Source organism: Ascidiella aspersa, chromosome 6, assembly GCF_963924565.1.
Source record: "Ascidiella aspersa chromosome 6, kaAscAspe10.2, whole genome shotgun sequence".
In the NCBI taxonomy this organism is placed as follows: Eukaryota; Metazoa; Chordata; class Ascidiacea; order Phlebobranchia; family Ascidiidae; genus Ascidiella; species Ascidiella aspersa.
In genome coordinates, this window is record NC_139452.1 from 22,676,367 (window position 1) to 22,699,479 (window position 23,113).

The window sequence follows — 23,113 nt, forward strand, 5'->3', positions numbered from 1 at the left end:
TAAATGCATTTAATTAGTAAGCAACATCAGCAAACCTCTGAAATCAGTTTTATTTCGGACTAGGCGCGATTACCTTAGCGCGGTGGTTTAAGTCATTTTACAATCGCCCTTAACATGATTAATTTGTAACAGGAAGTGCGTATTTAAGTCCAAATGCTTGTGTATACTGCATGCATATTATTAATACAAGTTTAGCTTATTTTTCAAAAGTGCAAAAAGTTTTTCTGCTGCGGCACACAGTTTGGGAATCACTGCCTTAATGAGCGATTAAACGCGATGTTTTTCACGCTTTGTACGATTAGAGTAAAACTAAGCTGCCAATTTGCGCACGAGTTCGCTAATACTACTGTTTTAAACAGTAAACCTACTTGGTTTATGACGTCCCATTTTGACGTAACTTTCTGTCGTCATCCCTGCATATTTTAATAACTAGCAACTACCCAAAATAGAAACTTTGGATCTGCCACTGCACCCAATAAACTTGCACTTTCTCTAAAGAATTGTATAATTATAATAATTTCATCATTTAATGCTCCCGGTCTTTACTGTAAATCGCATTTGTGTCAGCCGTCAGTCAAAGAGATTTTGTTGAAATCTTTAGACTTCACGTCAGTTATGTAAGAGCAGAAGTTAAATAGAAGTTAATGTTTTTCAATTGACACTTGAAAAAATCTTAAAATTATAACCTGGAATTACCTAATGACTACGCAACACTGCATGTTTTACATTAAAGATTTTAAGCGTACGTAAAACGTAATTTAAATAAAAATGGCGTTCAAAATTCAAGTATTTTTGTTATATTTGTGCAACAACTTATTTTATAGCTATTGTTTTGCCCAGTAATCAGTAATCATATTATGCGAAACATACTGCAATTGAACAAATATCTTTAAAAATATGGTAAGTACGTTGTGAAATAACAATACTGTGCTTCATGTAATATAAAAACGATTTAAGGCGCTGGTCTAGAATCCTGCATACCAGTCTACCACATTTTTCGTTTCATCACTGTTTTATCCTTACCCTTCGTGGGAATTCTAAACTAGTAGCTTTGATTGTATTATTATAAACCCATAATTTTAAAACAAATTTCATTAATACTATTTTAGGCAGTGGGAGAGGGGGGAGTAAAGTCCACCCCGGGTAAGTCGCTTGTGCACCCTGCACTTTTTCAACCTCTGTTGCACCCGCTCACCCAGGTTTTTTTGGCCGTGCACCCACAAGATCTCGCTGAGATCTGCCATACTTTTTACACTGGGTTATTGTAGTGCTAACTTCAAAACAAACGCAACCATGTGTGCATAAGCACACACGCCAACTCAGAAAGCTATTCTAATATCATTATCACTATGCTGGTCTCTGCTAAATTATGTCACTGATAGATAGTGGGCTTTTATAACCTCTTAAAAATCTCTAGTGCAAAGGGAGTAAAGTGTCAACTCTAACACTTATTCCCGCAAAAAAACGGTGATAATCAACCCAATAATAATGGTAATAGCAAAATAATATGCACAATATTTATTAATTTCAGTCTTTTGTTAACTAACTCTTCAGACTCTATGTCTAGTGTTATGTCATAAACGAAATTCTGGCCTAAATAAAGAAAAAAAAGGGAGAAACGTTTATAAGCAGTACTCTTGATAGCCTTTACAATTTTTTTGAAATTTTACTTATAAACTGGAAGAGCCACAAAAAACATGCCAGAGAGCTGCAGTTTGCCTACCCCTGACCTATATAGTAACATAGTTTTAACATACCAACCAAGATGCTAAAAAATCCATTTGCCTACAAATTAAACTGGCAAGGTGCACTATATCGACCAAACCTCTTTATTTTTGGTTCAGAAATACAGGTTATCTCTAGAGTTGAAATCTACATTGTTTTCTGCCAAAATAAGACATGTATACGCAACGATCTACTCAATCTTTTTGGGTTTGCATATTATTATCAAGCTACATTACAGATCCGTGCATAGTGTACCCAAGTCTGTTTTTACTATAGATAAAAATCACAAAAATATTTATAATATTTTACTAATTTCTTATTTATTTAGCACCAGGCTCTGTTACATTTATGGTCTAACAATCCGTAGACATACAACCAGGTCCAGAAGAACTGTATTTTGCATTAAAATAGAAACTACTATTGGGTACCCTAGTTAACATACATTTGCCGCTCGTTGTAGCAAAGACAATTTAAACACGTAACTAGTACAAGCAACTTCATATTCAAGGAAATCTAGAGTATCATATCAATCAATAGAAGATTCACACACACATGTGTTCAACAACTGTTATCTAGCCTAAATCTAGATGGACATATATATATGTAAAGTAAATTGTTTTATGTGCAAAAATTAAGATAAATAACCCAGTTTGAAAAATACACAATAAAAACAGTTCATTTCAAACCCAAGTAATTTGTTCGAAAGTGAAGTCATTTATCCAAATGATTCAGCCAAGACAAGTTAGTTGCAACAGCGAGTTAAGTCAAGTTATAAACATAAATTATAAATAGATTGTGGGAACCTTGCTTGTATTTTTTTATTTGCAACAAGGTTAAAAAAACTTTAATATTGCCCTTTTATTGTACAGCACCCTTGAGCGTTAAAAATGACACCTCGGTTAACTGTCCTAGTGTCTGCGATCCAAAAAAAGATTATTATTTAAGACGGTATCTTTCTATTTTGTTTTTTTGAGTTTTGGTTTTAACTAACTATCAAATGACCGCAGAATATTTACTGGCATATTTGGATGAACACAATTGTCGAGTGTAATTAGCAACCTTGAATTAAGCCTAGACAAAATATTGTCAAAAATGTGGTTTTGTACTTATTTTTCTGCAGTAAACAATTTATCTGCAAACAAAAATTATGTTTAACACCCTTTATGTTATAACTTCAACAGACAAGGATGAACATTTTAAAAAGTTTACCGTCTCGTGATGCATCAAATTTCACCAAGTTTCAACCTGACTCTTCAGACAAAACATCCGTGAGTTTACAAACTGAGTTTAAAATTCAAGTATATATTTATATATAAACGCCATGCTGGTATTGAATTTGTTTTTTCTAGACCAAAAAGCTCTCAGTTTATGTCTCAACTGAAGAACAAACGCCTGCACAAGGTAAAGAGGAAAGTTATTGTTTAGACATACAAAGCCAAGCTACTTTAATAATACTATTAAGGTTTAAACAGATAGCAACTGTGTATACTTGTAATGAAATGTCTATTGTTATACAAATCCTCATTCAGTTACATTGATTAGGAAAGTCACTGCTATTCTAACAGAGTTCGATTTATTTAAAAATATTTATGCCGAAAATAATTATTTTGTTTAGCAATACTGCATAATTTTCTATAAAAAAAAACAGTTCATCTATTTACCATTTATGTGTTCAATCAACTGCTAAAAGGGTGAACTTTTTTTGTTACTATATATACAATAATTTTACATTACCTGATAACACCTCAATTAGAACTCAAAAGAAAATTACTTTTAATCAAACAACACCTTAATTAAAACTTGAAAGAAAATTGCTTATAATCAAACATTCAAAAACTGTTAACTAATACCTGTTGTCTTGTGATGAAAAATTTCCTAGTAAAATATGCTAATTTTTGTAACTTGCCTAATTTTTAAGATAGATCTAGATAGTTTAGTTAATTTCTATTAAGTACTGAGCAACAAAGCAACAATAGGAGAAGCATTTTTAATGGCTAGTAAAAATGACAGTAGAAAAACACATTGCACATTTAATAAACACAAAATATACCACAGCTTTATAATACTGAATATAAAGATAGTGCACAACTTAATGCCATGTGTTTTTTAACTTACTAAATTATGCGGCATCTGCATTAATTTAGAGTTTTAGACTATTCTTAGTTAAGCATCACATATATGACTCAATATGTTAAAACTACATAACAATAGGTTATAACAAAATCCATAATTCCACTAGTTTAATTGGTTTATCCAACTAATATGTCTAGGTCTAGTACATATTATCTTTATTACATTGAACAAGTTTATCAACCATCTTGATCCATGCTGTCAGCTGATTCATATAAAATATTGTTAACCATCACTTTTGATCCAGCTGGTAATGTTTTTGTCTTTTCATTGTTCTGAAATGAAACACTACTCCTTTCTGTCGCACTTGTTTTTGGAGATCTGAAATAATGATTAAGTTGGTGTACATTTTCAATTTGAAACTATAAATCTCTTCAGACATTTTTTAAAGTTTTTTTTATTAAAGAACAAAAATTTGTTACTTTAATTGGACCACAGATTTATTGCCTCACTGCTATCCCGTAAAAAGTTGTGGTAAATAAGTTTAGCTTATTAAAATTGTTGGTTGGACTTGAAGAGGTGTTACTTGTGTTACAATGGCCATATTGGCAATACAATAAAATTGCATAAATTATATTATTTCCCAGCATGTTAAAAAAGTTAGTTTTGTCCACTCAGATCAATGGTCACAAAGGGGACGCTGTTACATAAATGCTTATTGGAAAGAACAAAAATTTAAATTTTTATCTGTAGTCTGGAGTCATTTAAAGTGCTATGTCATGTTTAAAACCCACAAATTATTCATGAAAGCGTGAGAAAAAAACATTTATATAGACCATGTTGGCAAAAATTTTCATTGTTGAGAGTTGCATGATATGCATAGGCTTCTTGCAAACAACCATGAAAATTGATTTGACAGACCAGATCTGCTCCGCAGGTTGTGGTTGCCCCTCCCCCATGACCAAGAACAACACATACAAACCTTGTTTGAGGCACATGATTATAATCCTCATGGAGCACATTGTAATCATCACCCACTTCATATGCATAATCATCATCATCTATTTCTTCTTCTGACGGCATTCCTCCCGATAAGTCACTGCCTCCCACAAGACTTGCTTCCATAAATTGTTTCTTATAATGAACCTAAAAAGACACCACCACATAATGTATAATTCTAATATAATTTAGGTAATAACAAATCTGGAAGGTAGCTGAATAAAAATGACAGGCAGGTTGAATATATTAACATTATTTTGTCAAAGCTATTACGGTGCAGACTTGTAGCATCTTTAGTTAAAATTACTTATTTTTACAATTAAAATGAGTATGACAGTATAAGTTCTATATTAAAGATGTCTTAAATTTAAATTTATATATTTTTTTGTATTTATTGTGTGGTGAACAAAACATAACTAAATTTATTTTATAAGAATTTCTTGATACGAATTCATTTGCCAATACCAGGTAAAAAGAGATTTACTACAACTTACATTTGGTTGGTCACATGTTTTGCTGTTTGCATGATTGGGTGCCTCAACTTTCTTGCGTCTGTTGCAGTATTCTGGTATTGAGAAGTAGATATGACTTTCGGTGCTTGGGGCTTTGCGAAGTGTTCCCTTTGAGCAAGAGATTAAGTAGTAACTCAAGTCTAGCTGCTTAAAAATTGTTTAGTATTTAAATAGTATTGTCTTTTCCATTTTGGAGTAAGGTATACATCAATTTAGAAACTGATCAATAGGTAGCAGATGCTGGTGCCATCATTGGTTCTAGACTAACCATGATCTTGGGGTTATCCATAAATAAAATATAAGAATTGTTTTAGGCATTGGTTGCTTTTGAATTCTAAAACTATTTTTGACGTTAATTAGTTTCAACAAGCTATTAAAAAGTCAACTGATTCGGGTTATTTTTTTTATGTATATCGGTGTTGTTGATTAGTATGGAAAAAAACGTTGTAAATACATAAACTGATTGTTTTCAATTTAAAATAATAACAACTTACTTGATGACTAAAGCTTTCAGATACTTGGGAGGATTCTGGCTGTTCAATTTGTCTTGATCTAATGCTTTGATTGGTTGATGCAACAGGCAAACTAAGCATGTTTTACACAATTTCTTATATAGGATGAGTAGTTGAAAATATAAGTTTATGTGAAATACAAACCTTCTTGAATTGTTGGCGTTTCTAAAGGAGCCTTGATTAATAATGGAATTTCCAGACATGTGCTCACGACAACACAGCATTATTCCAAACAAAACTAAAATCAAAAGTACTGCTGAAACTGCTACTAAGCCAACTATGATCCATTTAGCCATTTCCTGTCAATAAAATATTTGATTTCCAATATGTGTAGACAGCTATTGGCAATTTTATCCAAGTTTGAAAAAATTACCTTTGTCACAACGGTGTCGTTTGGAATTTTAGGGATACTGTTATCAATTTTGGTGGTTTTTGTCTGAAAAGAATTCGTGCAATAAGTGAATACTTTCAATGTAATTTACCAATCTTCAGAAAGTAAAATGTCAAAATACTTTTAAATGCTGAGTAGTTGTACTTTGGTGTTCATTCGACGTCATTTTATTTTGTTCTGTACTTATGACCGTTGTGGAAATGGGTGTTTTGATCATTGATTTCGGAGAAGTTAATCGTGGAACTTCAATAGGTGAAGTTGTATCTTTAATGAAACATTTAGTTTATTAAATTAACTTTTTTATTATAAATTATTAATAAGCATGTTGGGTGTGAACTAAATTACCTTGTAAATACTTAGTTGGAGCCATGGTTGTTGGCTGTTGTGTTGTGTGATGGTTAATCACATAGGTGGCATAAAATCCCCTTCATTAAAGAAACACAATTAGCAAAGTAATCTTATAAAATTTAATGATTTTATTATGCTTTTATGTTTCTTTAGAACCAAATTTAATAAGCCATTCATATCTATGTACATTCCCAAATTAAAACCTTATTCTACTGCAGTCTTCTTTTTATCCTTCATTTTATATTAATTGAAAATTTAAGTTTTATAAGATCTAGTAAATAAATTCCTATTCAAGCGAAAAACATGTCAATAAATATATATTTTTTTGGTAACACTGCAAGTTTTTACTTATGATTGTTGATGTCATCTGAGTGGAACACTACTGTCATTTCCCCACTGTGTGCAACAAGGGGATGAATTGTCAGATTCCCACAGTATTTTCCAAGCAGATGCAGTTTTCCTCCATCATATATTGAAACATAATCATAGCGACAATCATTATCCTCTTCCAAATCAAAATCGTGAAATGTAATCTTTGGAATGTAAACAATTATTTTAATTTTACAGCTATACTAATATTACCTATCAGTTTTTTTATCATGAAGTTTGATTGCTGCAGGCAATTAACTTCTGTTTACTAGTTATTCAATGTTGTAGCCCAGCACAGATACACAATTTTTTACATGACCATTACCAAGAATTTAAAGTGCCAAGTATGCGAAGTGACCCAATTAAAATAATCATTTCTATTTTTTGAATTATTTGAAGTGTGTCATATTAAACATATTCATCATGTGTGGAGATTTTAGTTAGACACCTAGACTTTGACTGTTATGAGTAAAGAGGCAAACCTTAGAGGATATATAGTGTTCAACTAGTTTGTTAAACTATGAAGGATCTAATTGCAAAGGGCTACACTTCTTTTTTATAACATGATGAAAATGGAATACCCCACTAGCATTTTTAAAAATGTGTTTTGTTATGTACCTTGATGTCAGCATTCTTCTTTGTACTGATTCTCCACTCACATTGCAGGTTTTTCTTGTACACTTTTGGATAGTTTAGAGATTGTATTTCACCAGAAAGAGCTGTTAAATCCCTTTTGCCTCCACATAAAGATGGTATTACAGACTTGTAAGTGGCTAAAAATCCTAAAATAAATGGGATTGTTTTTACATTGAAGTGATTTGCGTAAAAGGAAAGGTTCTAGATGCAGTTAAGGGACATTTAACTGGTTAACGCACATACAGTATAACAGAAAACCAGTGCAATTGTTTTAGGCTATGTGGTGTATTGGTACAGTGTCTTCAGTGTACTTGGTATCTGATGATCTCACAACCAATTTGGCAAAAACGCTTTAATAAAATAACTACTGTACCATAATTTGTAATTATATTTGTTTTTTAAGTCTTTTTTTTATGAAAAAGTAACTATATGAATTGTTGCACTTTATTTCCTGATAAAACGAAGTTGTTTTGAATTAATGATTTTTATTTTTACCAAAATATCAATTTATGTATAAGAAAAAGTAAGAGCTTTACCTCTATCTGTTCTTTGACCATTACTTTCGAATATAACCTTTACCATGTTGGACGTTGATACAAACACAGGAGGTAAAGTGTACCCACAGTATTGGCTGCTATGGTGATTATTGAACCCACTTTTGTTATTTATTATCTAAAATGTTTAAAATAGGAAACAAAGAAAGTGAGTCTTATTTATTGCCTTTTAAATAACTTCAAATGTTGTTGTTAAAATTTAGCAGGTTGCTATGTATATTCAATTACTTTGTACGTGTTTATTTGTATTTGTAAAGACCTATAGGTAATTCAAAACGTATGTTAAACCTTCACGTTATCTTCTGTGCAGATTGGTTTAGATCTGCCATGATAAAGCAGTTGTCCAGCGATGCGCATGTCTTGAAACGATATTTCAACCAACTGAAATACAAATTTGCAACGTTTGCACGTAATTTTTGTTTGCAACGCAATTTTAAGAACCAGCCACGGACGGCGATTTAGCGTAATGTATCTACGTTCGCTTTAAAACACACCTGCCATTGGAGAATGGACAACATCAGAAATCTCTTGTACCCATTTATCTTATGGTGTGGAAATTAGGTTTTCAGGACCGCACTTAGATATGATAAATGTGTTTGGTCGTAAGACGCGTTTTCTACCTTAAGCAATTTACCTCTCGTCTAAGGCGGAAAAAACGTTTGGGCCCTCAGGCGAAATTGAACTGGTCCCATAAAACTAGAAAAACTAGATTTTCATATTTTTTTTGACAGAACAAGGAAATACTAGACGTAAAAGCCTTTTCGTGTGTTGTCGGGCATTTAGTTCGTTATTGTGAAACAATTGTTAATGATTTCCTAAAGGTACAAAGCGTATTAAATTGTTTAGGTTTTTTACCCAATAAACCTATTTGGCCTGATCCTACACGGGTGTATACTTTGAAGTATAGTTAGCAAAGTAAAAGCAAATTTCCCGTGGTAAAACTAAACATTTGCATAAATTCTTTGCATACTTTTGCCCGCACCAAGTCCAGCCCATAACTAATTAACCACTTGCGCAAGTGACTTTGGCCATTGTCGAAGTACCGTTTCTTAAGCCGAGTAGTAATTGCGCATTCGCATTCGCAGACGAGACAACAGGTTGGCATCTAAATCGCTACCAAACCGACAGGCTGAAAACGCTCCAAATATGGTTAGGAGCCTGCAGGCAAATCTTTGCACTGCTCGACACCAGCTACCTGCTCTCTATGGATGTCATCACTGCAGGCTATACGCAAAACCGCGAAACGTGTATAACGATATCGTCAAATTTTCTGCGTTTGCGTTTGCAAAATTTTGTGGATGTGTATTATTAACGTTTATTTGGGTTTATTAGGTAATTTTTTCACTCCCATTTAGTCCGTTGTTAAAAGAGCATTGGTTGGACGGCAACTCGCAGTATTTCAAAGGAAACATTCATAATTATTATTGTCACTAAACTCCCGATTACCCCAGGGGGTAAATTTCCTCGTTTTAGGGGGTTAATGAGCTATTAATCAAATTATCCACATCAGTTGACGGGGCAGAAAAATTGTGCCAGCTGTATATTATAGCCTACTTTCCTAGTCCACATCTACTGCTAATTCGAAGCTAGTCTAGTAGCCTATTGATTTTTTATCGTCGTCTGCTGTAGGTAACGTTATGCTTCGCTAATTGATATCTTTTGTTTTTTGGCAACTTTTTTATCCCTTAGTTCCCATTTGTCGTTGCCAAAAAGCAAGTGCAGCTGTCGCATTGAATATAACTGATATAATTTGTTTCTTTCGTTTTTTTATCAAATTGTATATTGGGGGTAAATCTGAAATTTATCTTTGTTAAAAGGTTAAAACACACAAAAAAGGTTAAGAACACCTGCCATAAAAACTTTGTGTTTTTCTCTCTAAAGTTAAGGTTGATAAAAGCGATTGTGATGTTGTCTCGTCGCCAATCAAAAATCAAAGTCACACAAGCGTACAATCTTGCTTTTAACCATAGTGGACACAAAACAGTCTTATATCTTAGAGCTACATGGATTGGCGAGAGTAAAGTTATTTATTTTCTAGACCTTACCTTGTTTGGGTCAACTGTTATGTCCCAGATGCATCGCATGTTGTTCTCGTAGTTTTCCGGGTAGTTGATGGTCTGGAACTGGCCCGAATCCGTCAGGGCCTAAACAAAAATTAGACGGATCGTCGGACTTTATGGGGTAGCGATGGTCGGAGATTTTACCGGGAATTTATCGGCGTCCGCACTTGCCCCGTCGTAAAGCCAAGTGGGCCCGGCAAACCACAGCGGAAGACATTATGTTTTAGAAGTCCGCTGAGCAATTAACACACACCTACCTGCGGTCTTCCGCATTTTGATCCGTTCACAAAGTGGTAGCGTGCGCGAAATCCGACGTCGTATTCGAAATGGTCGGAGAGAAACTGTATCTGCAGTCGCCAAACAAACATTAAGATATAATCAATCTTTAACATGCAATCTTGTATGTTGTGAGCAATTAAGGATAACATTTAGTTTAAAAAAAATATTAGCTTTAAATCTGCTACAAATGCGTGGAGTATGCTGTAAGGTGGAGCATAAATGGCCAACGTATTTCTCTCGTAACATAAATGCACAACCTATTTCTCTCGTAACATAATCACAACGTATTTTTCGTAACATTCATGCACTACGTAATTTCCCGCATTAGGAATAGCCTAAACGCTATTATGGCATATTTGTTGTATACATCTTTGTAATGTGAACAAGTTTTTGCACAACCGTGTTTCATCAAGTCAATGAACGAATCGTACACTTACTTTGAACTCATAAAACACGGTATTGTTTGAGTAGCTTAAAGCGCATTTCACCATTTAGACATAGGTTTGAATTTCTAGGCGTTTGCACTCACTTTCAACTGGTTGTCAGTTGAAAGAAACTTCTTTGGTGTCGCCCTTCCGCACATCTTTCCGAGCGATTTTTCCAGCTCGCCAATTATATCGATAACCTGAAATACATGTTAAAAGTCCGTCCCCGAAATAATCAAAAACTGTCTCTTAGACATGTTTTATCCGCTGTTAAGTCGGAACAAGCGCTTTAAAGTTATTTCAACTTTTCCTAATATTTTTCTTTTGAAAAGAAATATTTGACACTGATTAGATAATGCACGACAGCCATTGTTTGTTGGTTTATAACTGTGTCCAATGTCGACTTCACAGACTAAAAGGCACAAAAACTGTCCCTGTGTAATTCAAGTACTATGGTGCCTTTGAATGTTAGTGCCTCGTAAATTAAGCACCTCGACATGTTCCAGTCTGCAGTTATTAAAACCCGCCCCAAGGCCACTTTTTGTTGTTTTTTAATTGTGTCCAAAAATTTACTTTAAAGACAAAAAGAAAAAAATGTCCCCGTGTAATTCAAGTTATAGTTCTTTGGAATGTTATTGCTTCGTAAATTAAGAACCTCTAAATATTACAGTCTGCAGTTATTTAAACCCGTCTCACAGTCATTGTTTGTTGGTTTTTAATTGTGTCCAATATCGACTTTACAGACTAAAAGGCGCAAAAAATGTCCCTGTGTAATTTAAGTACGATATAGTGTCTTCGGATGTTATTGCTTTGTAAATTAGGCACCTCGACATATTCCAGTCTGCAGTTATTGAAACCCGCCTCCAACTGAAATCTCTCGAACTGCAGAACTATGGTCTGTTCGGGGGGCGCCATTATTTCCCACACACAATTCGCGTTGTTGCTGTAGTTGTTCGGGTAGTTCATGCTTGAAAGGTAACCGGTGGAGTTTGTCAGGACGCGAGGTCCCCCACATCCTGAAAACAAAATTAATAAAGTTATCTTTAAGGTATAATTAGGTTTTAATTTTGGGCCCGATCTGATGTGGCAAACCTTTTGAATATGACCTACGAAATTTTGTCACTTTTATAATAGTTTCAAATGAGTATAAATGCTGTCTGGCAATGTTTAGTTCGATAACAACTGTTTCATTATTGTAGTTGTAATAAGTTGTTAAAGCATCATGTGATTAAAGTTACGATTACCCGCAGCCAATAATTATCAACTTACCTGAAGGCAGGACGCATTAAAAGCGCCAGGACACATACTATAACGGTACCTCCTTTCAATGGGAATATTTGCTTCAGAAATTTATGCCCAAAAGAAAACACAATGCCCAAAGAATAAAAGCGGCTTGAACCTGAATCTGCTGCCAACGGGCACCCAAGTAGCTCCATCCTGAGCGCAATCTTGTTTTTCAACTGTGGCCACGACTTTGGCACTATCTTGATGATCTGTGAGTGAAAAGCAGACTGGTAACCGAGGTGTTCATCCTTTGTAAACACTGCATAGTCTCACCTGCGCCTGTATGGGTTGAGGGAAAATGTTCGTGACGATATTTGTACTGTCGGCGTTGGCTTTGAACAAATAGGGATGGCTCCTGCAACGGAAAAAAGTTTCAAGGAGACATTTTATTTTAAAACGAATCTTTGTAAATGGTCGTTTTTGTCTAATTCTAAATAGAGGAATCAGCTGGCACTATGTAAAAACAAAATGTCTTAAATTCTTGACTAGCTTTGCACAACCGTGCTTCATCGGGCCAAAGTTGCATACCACTTGATTCCTCTGTGTTGAAACGTTTCACCATCTACCCCAAAACAAATGATTTTATTGAAAACTGGCGTTTTTACCAAATTCGATTTATTCGACCGAATATATTTTAATTGTTTTGCATTAATTGCAAACTTGCGTTGCTAGAAAAATGGTCGTCGTAGTGCTCACGTGCTTACGTATAAGATTATTAACGTTTAGCCATTCTTGTCTGGGCCTAGCAACTGCAGTCCTATCAACAGAACGAACCCCGCAAATTTAAACCATTTTCTGCAATTTGGTCAATGAATGACACTTTCAAACGCAGCAAACGCGTAAGACGGGCGTTACTTGAAAGAAAAAAATGCCTTGTTCAAAAATAAACCGATCTGTATTAATACGGCGAATGACACCATCGCAATTTTTGTAATGGGCCTGGTATCTTTTTAAGAAAATTCTATCGCTCTAATCCTCCCGAAATTCAACATGATGGGCGACCTCAATGCAAAGTTTAAGAATCACTTTAAGCCATGTGAAGCAAATCAAGCCATTTAAGATATCGAATGTCGAACGTTTTGATTTCAATTTAGACAAGATCGTAGAAGTTAAATCGAATTTAAAGTTATTTTCACCGAAGAACAAAATTATGCTGTTATGCCAATGGCGCAATCCCCATCTCTGGTAAAAAGCGTTTTTTGATTGATTCCCGTTTCTTCTAGATCTTGTGATAAGCATTGCAGTATTGAAAAAGGGTTAAACCACTACCCTCCAAAAAAATTGTAAATGCTTTGCAATCCAAGTCCTAATGTTTTATGAAGGTGTACGCCAAAGCAATAGGCAGTTAAAGGGTTAGTTAGGCAGTTAAACCATTACACAATTGTTAGACGAACATTGTATTCACTAAAGTCTTTATTTTTTTAATTAACAGACAAATCTCATGTTACAATATACCAAAAAAACCTTAGTTTAATTTTAAGTCGTATTTCAAGCATGAAATCGTTATTTTTCTGTCGGAGCTTGATGTTCAGCGGTACTTTGAAGCAAAGCTAACGCACCCGACGCCGTGAGACAGGGTCCTCCAATGTAGATCGCGCACGCTCAGCTTGTAGCACACTTGGTACGTGCTGATCCAATAGTTGCCGCTGTACAGAAGCGCCTTTCCTTGTGTGCGAACGCCGCTTACCAGCTTCGGCTCGCGCAAATTGACCTGTGAATAACAGTAATTCTTTCCTAATTTGCTGCTGGTTGTTTCATTTATGTCGATTGCCGGAGTTCGGGCCTATACGACCAGACCAGGCCACACCTTGGCCCGCCCATAAATCCATATCGAGGGCCGGTGTTTAGTATACAATTGGAATTCCGAAGTTGCTAAATGCTGGGCAGCCATACGCTTAAGTCGAGTATTTAACTGCTTTGTGCTGTACGTTGATAACATTACCTCATTGTAAGATATTTTTGCCCTTAATTGTATTCGTATTTGTTAAGCTTACCGGTAGGGGATGCCCTATAATATCGGATCGGCGATACGAAACCAAATTATGATACCAGCAGCCATAATTTTCGATACAACGCAGCTATTTCTACCTTGAAATGTATTTCTTAAACAGTTAAGTTGACAACTGCGGTGTATTAAATGTTTTAATGCCTAAATATTTTTTTATTGTTTTGTAAGAACAGTAATGACGTCAATTGGTATTGGTATCGGATTGAGATACTTTTTGTCGAAAATGTCGGTATCAGAATAAAATGACATCCCTGCTTTCCGGTGTTAAAGATGTCGGAAAAGTAAACTGTTAGAGGAGTCTGGGGCATAATGATTGGAGGTTGTAGTATGACGTTATAAGAATATCAAAGCCCATACAGAAGCAGGTATCATTTTGAACGTTTTCCAATATACACTTAACATCCATGCCTTCTCACTATGTTGAAAATAAATAAATGTTGTTTGTTAAAGGAGTATTAGCGGCATAGTGCGACAAAAAAATATTTTTCTTCCTGAAGCAAATTGTATTCAGCATTTCGACGCTAAGAAGCAGAAATTTGTCGGATGCAGAAGTGGTGAAAAAATAATAAAAATAAATAAAAACAGCGCCAAATAAAAATATAGACATCACCTCGATCCAAGGCTCTGGGAACGTGTGCGTCACCCAAGCGTGGTCGCTGTTAAGTCGGGCGTTCTCCTTGCCGTTGTACTTTCCAGCCAGACTGGCCGACACCAGGATCTGGTCATCCTTAATGTCCCCGCTCTCAAGCCCGAGAGGTTGCTGACATTGTCTGTGCTGCAAGTTGAGCGGAACCTGTTCGATCTCCGTCACCGATCTCAGGTTAATTCTCGCCTCATTCGCCTCGTCTGACGCGCATTTTCCGAACAGGTTTACCTGGAAAACTAACGCAAGCTGTACTAGGAGCCTAGCGGTTCTCTTCATCTGTCCCCCCGTGTTTTCTGACAATGGCAGCTTCCCTGGTCTGCTAGTTTTTAGCGCCATTCCAATCTCGTCCGACTTGCTTTGCGAATGTTTCCGCCTCAGACCACACTACGTCTGAGAATTGCACAATGCAACGCTACCGTCGGGAAGTAATTTGGCAATTATTACTTGCTAGGCCAGGCCAGTACAGTTGTTTGAATGGACCACTCTCTTCAGACTGTGGAGTTTTTTCATTTTGCCTATATGCAAGAAAGTTTGCCATTGAGGCACAATGAACCGACACCACGTAAAAACGATACACAAACGACGCGTTTTTCCCTTGTGACGTCACAACAGCCGTAATATTACGTAACAATTAATAAGTGACTCGCTAAAAACGCGTAATTATTTTGCTAACAATCCGTTGCTTTAATTTCAAATCATCATTTTTTCGCCTGCAAATCATGTCAAAACAACAGATTTTCTAAACTAGTGTTGTTTTCCGTCCATACGCAACTATGCATTTCGAGAATGGATTGGTTCGATTATAAGTACAGCTTTCCAACATGATTGACAGCAACGCACAAGTCGTCGATGAAGGTTGTGTTGCGTTTGTTTGAACTGTTTTTGTTTCAACTTTAAACCTGGAGCTGAAATTGCAGCACACTATTTAAATCATGCGACCAAACAAAGTCATAATATCGACTTTGAATGTTCGTGTATTGTGACTCGAGATACAGACTACCATCGCCGGGTCTTTCCGGAATCATGGGCGATACATGAGCATGCCAACACAATGAACATTAAGCAACATACTTTACTTTATATCGTTTTCAGTGTAGTAGCAGGCTTAAGAAGATTGTCCGAACAGGTAATCGAAACGTTGGCACTTTATAAAATTTTGCCGAAAAAACGATTTCACAATTGAAAAAATGCCTGGCAGCAACAGCATATACACTGTTTGAAGTCTGCTTAAAAACACTGTTTTCTAATATTTAGAGCAAAAGATACGATCGCGGGTAATAGTAGGATTTACGAGCTCTGAATTTCGATAACCCATGACCCTTCTATCATACCCTCCGACCACATGTCAATGAATCACGAGGGATAAACAACTTTCGTAAAGGTTAATTTCAGATTCAAAAGTTAGACTAGTACCGTGCCGCATGCACACTGCACTCTAACTGAAACTCGACCTGTTGACAAGTATTTGATCGCAATCTAACCTGCCAGGCAATCAAGCCACTAGTTTGCCCAGACCAGCCTTGACGTACATCATGTTTTTTAAGTGTTTTGTTATTGTTTTTTATGATTTTAGTTCATTTTTTCCTTACTCTGTTTGTGTTTTTTTGTAGTTATCAAAAAGGACAGAAGCAACATACTTCTGCGATACCTTTACCAACAGCTAGATAAAAAGGTAAAAAAACATGAATTCATACGTTTTACGTCTTTTTCGATCCAATGTATATTTTTAAATTAGTAGTAAATTTGTTTCTGGCCATTTCTGGCCGTGAAAAGTGGGTGCCGGTGGTTCTAAGATGTGTGTTACAGTTGCGATTTTTTACTTACAAACAAAGCGTTGTTTTTTTCCGAAGCTGCGAACACTATGGTTTTAAACAATCCAATTTACGTGTAAACGACTCTATTCCAAGATACAATTTAATGACTTTTTCGTGAGGCTGTCTATAATGAACAAAGTTATTAATTTAAAACAACAAGCTTATTCGATTTTTAACTTTCGTAGAACAAGAACTGCGACACTTCGAAACGCAAGGTTCAAGAGCCAGCTTTGTCAAGTATGCTAAGTGATGCGGAACCAAAACGAAAGGTCGCGAAAAACAATCAAACCACGTGACGGAAATATTTGTTGTGACCAGGGGCGGATCCAGGGAGGCCATCTGGCCATGCTCCCTCCACACAATATTTCTGATAAGTTTAACTTAAATGTCAAACTTTTTCGCGCCCGCTTGAATATTTTACGATTTTATATTGCGTTTTGCCACTGTTAGTGGGACATTTTCACCCCGCGTCGTGTGATGTTTCTACTTTTGTTATATGTTTATATCTTGTCGTTGTGTAAAGTCAGACTTCCTACAATTCTTGTCGTTATATAAACTCAAGACTCCTAAATGCAATTTTTTTCCAAATTATCTCGTAAATGAATTTTCTGCCATTTGAGCAAGTTTATACGTCTTTGCAATATGGCAATTGTATTGATTTAACACCTGTATCTGATTTTGCGCAACTTTTACGCGATTTCGGTTTAGCCATTCAGCTGTAAAGCAATGGCTCGAGCAAAATGCTAATCTTTTTATATGCTCGTTGCGGAAGTCTCACAAGGTAAATATTTATTAATTTAAACTAAATTAAGGCGATATACGAAATTTGACAATTTAAACTGAATTTAGTTATAAATTGTCTTTTTGCGAACACCTTCTTTATTTTCACACCGAGTCGTTCGAGAATAGCTCAAGCTTTAAAATTACTGTGATTGTGACGTCATATTTGGTTTCGAATTGCGTTCGGTGAACAGAGGCGGACTTGTTTTGAGGAAAGGCAAGAAGAATGTTGTTTTTTGGACTAATTTTCCTGCGAACCACTTGACCGGAGTATAATTTTCTAATGATTGCCCCGTAATTGTTCTATTTTGGTGTCTGCGTTGGACAAATAGTTGGCTTCTCTTAATGACAAAATTAAGGCCGCAATTGATGTGTTCAATATACGAGCCCTATCATATGCCGCATCTTGAATATTTTGAAATAGTAAAAAATAAACATACTGAATATAAATGATTGTCAAGATTTATGATTTACAACCGTATATATTATATTGTATATGTAGGTTAAATTTGTTCCATTTAGAAACATGGAGTCGAACCGGAATCGAACCGGAACTTTATGAACCGGTTTTGGTCCAATTTTTCCCTAACCGTAACCGAACCTGAACTGTTTAATGTAAGATTCTAATGAGCCGAACCGGTCAACAAAAGCGGTTCACTCCAGAATGACGTCACAACCTCTATTTTACAGAGTTAATCTATGCCATGTTAAAAATTTTATGAAAAATACTGAATAGTGATTACATAAAACGTTAGTTTTTTTATTTTTCAGATATTTTAATAACGAGCAGCTTTGTTTACGCCGCGTAACTCTACATTTATTGACACACGTTTTCATCTCATATTGCATCCGAACCTGAACTTTATAAACCGGTTTTGAAAATGAATTTAGTCGAACCGGAGCTGAACCGGAACTTTTAAAATGCTCGAAACCGAAACCGGAACGGAACCGGATTCCGAAAAAATCCTTGAAACCGAACCGAACCTGAACCGGAAAAGTCAAACGGTTCGACTCCCTGTTTAGAAATGCTTAATACCACGTCTTTGATTTAAATGTCGAAGTAATTGTGGGTTTAGAAACAAACATGTTTATACAAAGTTATGTCGGAGTTTTAAAAATAAGGTTTTATTTGCAATGTGAGAATATTTTTTAATTTACAACGACACCATCCAGTTAAGAACATGCGTGAATATATATTGAACATAATGTAAAGTACCACAACCTTTTGACCTGTAACGCTTCCCTAGTATAAAAACACAGGTAGCCTAGTGCAGTGTTTTTTTTTGCGTCGGGCTTCACAAACTTTGCAAACCTTTGGCCAAGTCCATGTAAAAAAAACGAGACCATTTTGGGTTTTATAGATCTAAGTTAGAAGTTCCCATCTGTCTCATTTTAGTTTAGAAGCTTCTTCGTGACACAACAATTTAATACATGTGTTTCTTTATGGCGATTTTCTCCTCCCACAGGTCGAAAATAGTTTAACTATTAGCTCTTGCGAATCGTTAAGACCGATTAAACCCGCTTTATAGTTTATGAGCGTCTTGCGTAATTCTGTCACGCTTGTTCCCGGCCTCTTGCGGGAAATTTCGACACAACGTTCACTAGTTTGGTGAAAAACAAACAATATTTTATTTAGCTGAATCACCGGTATTGCCGCATGCATTTAGCCTAAAACGTGTCTGGCTTTTTTCGTTGGCCCTTATGTCGTGCCTTAGCGTAGCGTGGTAGACTTGCGCAATGCTCTTTTACCTTGGCATGGCAGTTTAACGACCAAACTTGACGTTTGTTTTGAATCCTTCGATTAGCCTCCAGGCATGCCTGTCCCTTTTAAAAAGACCGCGTCTTAAATCGAAAACAAAGTACAACTGCACTGCTTGACTACGATAAGCTTTACCTTAAAGCCTAGAAATGAAGTATCTGTCGGTCGCCGTCATTGTTTTGGTTTATTGCAAAACAGTTTTTGCTACGCCAACTGTTAATCTTCCCAAAGACTGTTTGGAATATCAATCCGTAAGTTTTGTGTCAACCATTTCAATGCTTATTTGTGTAAGTGAACCTAATCGTAATCGTTGCAGCTGAAAGTGTTGAACTGGAATGTCATGGCACCAATGTGGGTGGATTACAGTACATTCAACGCTTTGTTCATTGATCGACGTTTGCTGAACGAAACAAGGAGACTGCAGACGATTATCAACACTTTAAAATCCTCTGATGCCGATGTCATTTTGTTACAAGAGGTAGGCCATTGGAAGCACCTTCCATTACCTTCCTAAACTTTTAGTTTTAAATGTTTGTTTTTCTGAATTACAGGTGCAGCTAAACTGGTTCACAGAAATCCAAGCTGCGCTCAGAGACAATTACGAAGGGATTTTTGGACGAAATAATGGCCAATACTGGAGAACACATTTGCCAAAGCAGAGGATTTACCGCGTAAGTAGGCTTATACTTTTCGGGCATATTAAATAACTTATTCTTTCAACAACTCAGAGCTGCCTCGAACCCAATCCGCTAACAAACAAATGTGTTATTCTGAATCAGTTTAAAATAAACTTACCTTTTTAAAAAATGTAAAATTTTATAATTTTTTGTAACAGATCAACGGTGTGGCGATATTTTACCGAACCTCCAAGCTAACAAGAAGTATGATAAGAAGAGTTGAAACAACAAACACAGGAAACGTTGTCTTAATAGCTGTTTTTAATCCAAAAAACACCGAGGCCATTAGGCGTCAAATTGTGCCAATATTGGTGGTCAACGGCGAACTCGAACGAGGACTATTGGGCTCCACAGTGCGTGAAGTTCAGGTAAAGGTTAAAAACACGATTGGCTGTTTTCCGTGTTTTATCAATATTTTGTTTGTTAGGTGGATGTTATCCATAAAGCTATTTTGGAAATAAAGAATTTTCGAATAAGGAGGAGGCAGTTACCACCGCAAGTTATTTGGTCTGGGGATTTCAACACCCTACCGAACTTCGCCGCATACCGACTAGTCAATCGATTTAGCTACGAAAATGTGTTTGACGTAAGTTCTAATTTCGTATAGTTTTTTACTTATATTAGAGAAGTAAAGTTCACCCGTCCTTATCCTGTTTGTTTGATTCGGAGTTTAAAAGGTAATAAGCAAGATTTCTGGCATGCAGTTGTTTTATTCATACGTGTTCTATTTAGGTACTTGGCCGACCCAACCCGTCAAACTACTTCCAAACGTTTTACGCGCCCCACACAACAAGCTACACGTTTGTTGAAAATTTTGGACTGTCTACTAACAAGATCAAAGTAATCGAATCATACTTTGATGAAGCAGTAGGTAAGTGGGGCAGAAAATTGTACCAACTTGTTCTGCAAGATTTATGATTTGCTTTGCTCAGGAAAATAAATACTTCGCTCAAACTCAACGTTTTAAACAAATTTGGCCGTTTTATCGAACGTTGTAGCCTACTTAGCTCAACAGTATTTTTAAATTGGCTAAAAAACTGAAAATAACCGCCCTGCAACATATCAAACCGCGAATGCAATGAAATGTGACGTAATAGTTGTTTATTTAAACGATTGCCCATTTGTCTCGTCTTTGTTTTTCACTATATGTAAGAAAATCTGATCTCAAACGTATGAGCTTTCTTGCGAAAGGCATGTAACGTTGTGGACTTGCAGAAGGGAAATATAGAACAAAATATTTTACCTGCAGAAACGCGACCGAGAGATGTTATCCTGGACGACCTCAAAGGGGCAGTGAGTTATTTCTTTGGGTTGTTGGAGGCACAGACAAATCTTAACGAGACCCAGCTGGTGGAGATATACTCGCCTCTCCTATTGAGCCTCAAGTATGACTTCACCCTCAACCACGCTCTAAGACGCGGTTCGGACCACACCTACCAAAGCACATGGCTTTGCTTGTATCCGTTTTCTGTGTAATGAACCATACCGATTTTTTTATGCTTTGCGTTTTACCGATAGATTTTGATAAGAGTTGCTCGTTTGCTTTAATTGCTGCCAAGGTGGCCATTTATTTTGGTATTTTGCTTTTTCTCTGTAATGAATATATTGTAACAATAGAAGAATATTTGAAATTATACAGACAGGATAAGTTGAGGTTTTTAAACCATCCAAAGCGAATTTTTGACTTAGGCCAGGCTTACATAACGTACGGCCCGCGCAACCTTTCATAAGGCCCGCGATGTAAAAACATTGTTCAGTTATTTGCTTATATTTCAATCATTGCAGACTGGTTTGAGTATTGCGTGATCAAACACTCACACATAATTGTTGTAATGTTTAGCGAAAACAACAATGCGCACAGTTGAGTTGGGCGCATAAACAGTTTAAGTGACTCTTGACGTTTAATATAGTTGAGTTGGCGTATAATATACGGGAGCTATATAAGCCAAATATTCTTGGTTATACTTTCATGAGAGCCATATAATACTTTTTAACATCTAAAGCAGTGGTTCTCAAAATGGGGTCCGCGGTCCTTTTGGGGTCCGCGAGACAACTTTCTGGAACCTCGAAGCACCTAACAAAAAATCAACGCGGTGCTCCTGAAGAAGATAATTTTTTGTGCAATAAAATTTTCAAGCAACTTACTTTTCCAAACCAAGCTCATTAGTTGTTCATTCACTTTATTGCACGCTTTGAGTTGAATTGTCCATTATGGCGTCATAATCATGCGTTGGGCTAGTCAGAATTACGTTTTTACAGCTTGCTGCGCTGACACTGTAGGCGCCTAGGCGGTACAGTGTATACCAGAGGTTCCCAACGTGGGCGGTACCGCCCCCTTGTGGGCGTTGACGAGTCACAAGGGAGTGTTTTGGGCACGTTTCTAATTTGGGGGGCGCTGAATGCTCTTAAGGGGGCGTTACATAAAACCACTTATAGGCTAAATTTTATAAAAAGTTCACATAAAAATAGTAACAAACAGGACTGTAGGTAACTTTTAACCTTAAATGCAGTTTTCCGACCATTGTTACGTAATAAATGTAAAGTTGTTGGTTGTTGTTGCGTTTCACAGTTTTATACGCGGCAAGATCTTTGTATGTTTAAAGCGAGTCCATTTTAAATACTTTTTGACTATTTTAACTTAGTACGGGCAAAAATTTTTCGCCTTCGCGCGATTGGTCTTTCTACGTCCAGTTTGTTTACGTTTTCATTCTACGTCCAGTTTGTTTACGTTTTTTTCAAATTTTTCGCCTTCGCGCGATTGGTCTTTCTACGTCCAGTTTTGTTTACGTTTTCAATATTAGCACGAAATTTAAAAGAAATGTTGGTATACCCCCCCCCAAAAAAAATTGCGCTCGCTTCGCTCGCAAGGTGCGCCGGGACTTAAAGACCTTAACAAACTCTGAATGACACTATCTATAAACACTAAGGTTATCGCGTTTCCTCAAACTAGCTTTATTACACTTTTCATTAGTAGCCTAGTGTAGATGAAAAAAATCCGAGGTCCGCCTGATTCACAGTTGTTCTAACATTCCAATGACACAATTCTTAGCGGCCCACAGAGACCTTTCTGAGTCTGATTGGTGCCCCTGACAAGAAGTGGTTGTTGACCCCTGATTTAAAGTATTGGTGCAGAAAGTTGAATTTTTCCTGGTGATGACATAACCTGGTGAATTAATGTATCCATAAATTCCTATAGTGAACGTATGTTAGACAACCTAAAATATGACTGACAGCTTATCGAAACGAAAGTGAAGACAATAAGTGT

At 36.2% G+C, this 23,113-nt stretch overlaps 3 protein-coding genes across 3 annotated transcripts; 2 read left to right on the top strand and 1 right to left on the bottom strand.

Annotated features, from left to right (window-relative positions):
* The first annotated feature begins 790 nt into the window (after positions 1-790).
* On the top strand, positions 791-17,872 carry LOC146140828 (DET1- and DDB1-associated protein 1-like). Its single transcript, XM_083391994.1, has 5 exons — positions 791-900; positions 2,907-2,993; positions 3,075-3,126; positions 16,429-16,490; positions 16,818-17,872. Exons 1-5 carry the CDS (start codon positions 898-900, stop codon positions 16,926-16,928), a joined length of 315 nt encoding a protein of 104 aa, XP_083248120.1. The 5' UTR covers positions 791-897; the 3' UTR covers positions 16,929-17,872.
* On the bottom strand, positions 3,705-15,235 carry LOC146140829 (uncharacterized). Its single transcript, XM_083391993.1, has 20 exons — positions 14,783-15,235; positions 13,724-13,875; positions 12,438-12,519; positions 12,280-12,373; positions 11,706-11,896; positions 10,985-11,080; positions 10,434-10,523; positions 10,162-10,260; positions 8,405-8,497; positions 8,099-8,234; positions 7,545-7,708; positions 6,906-7,090; positions 6,555-6,634; positions 6,331-6,473; positions 6,192-6,254; positions 5,963-6,117; positions 5,801-5,891; positions 5,289-5,414; positions 4,778-4,941; positions 3,705-4,176 (listed from the first exon to the last, which is right to left on the bottom strand). Exons 1-20 carry the CDS (start codon positions 15,152-15,154, stop codon positions 4,035-4,037), a joined length of 2,718 nt encoding a protein of 905 aa, XP_083248119.1. The 5' UTR covers positions 15,155-15,235; the 3' UTR covers positions 3,705-4,034.
* Positions 17,873-19,282: 1,410 nt separating the features above from the next.
* On the top strand, positions 19,283-21,604 carry LOC146140830 (uncharacterized). The gene is made up of 7 exons (XM_083392276.1): positions 19,283-19,422; positions 19,488-19,649; positions 19,723-19,842; positions 20,007-20,216; positions 20,276-20,434; positions 20,581-20,719; positions 21,098-21,604. The coding sequence occupies exons 1-7, from the start codon at positions 19,321-19,323 to the stop codon at positions 21,322-21,324; spliced, it is 1,119 nt and encodes a 372-aa protein (XP_083248402.1). The 5' UTR covers positions 19,283-19,320; the 3' UTR covers positions 21,325-21,604.
* Positions 21,605-23,113: the final 1,509 nt, after the last annotated feature.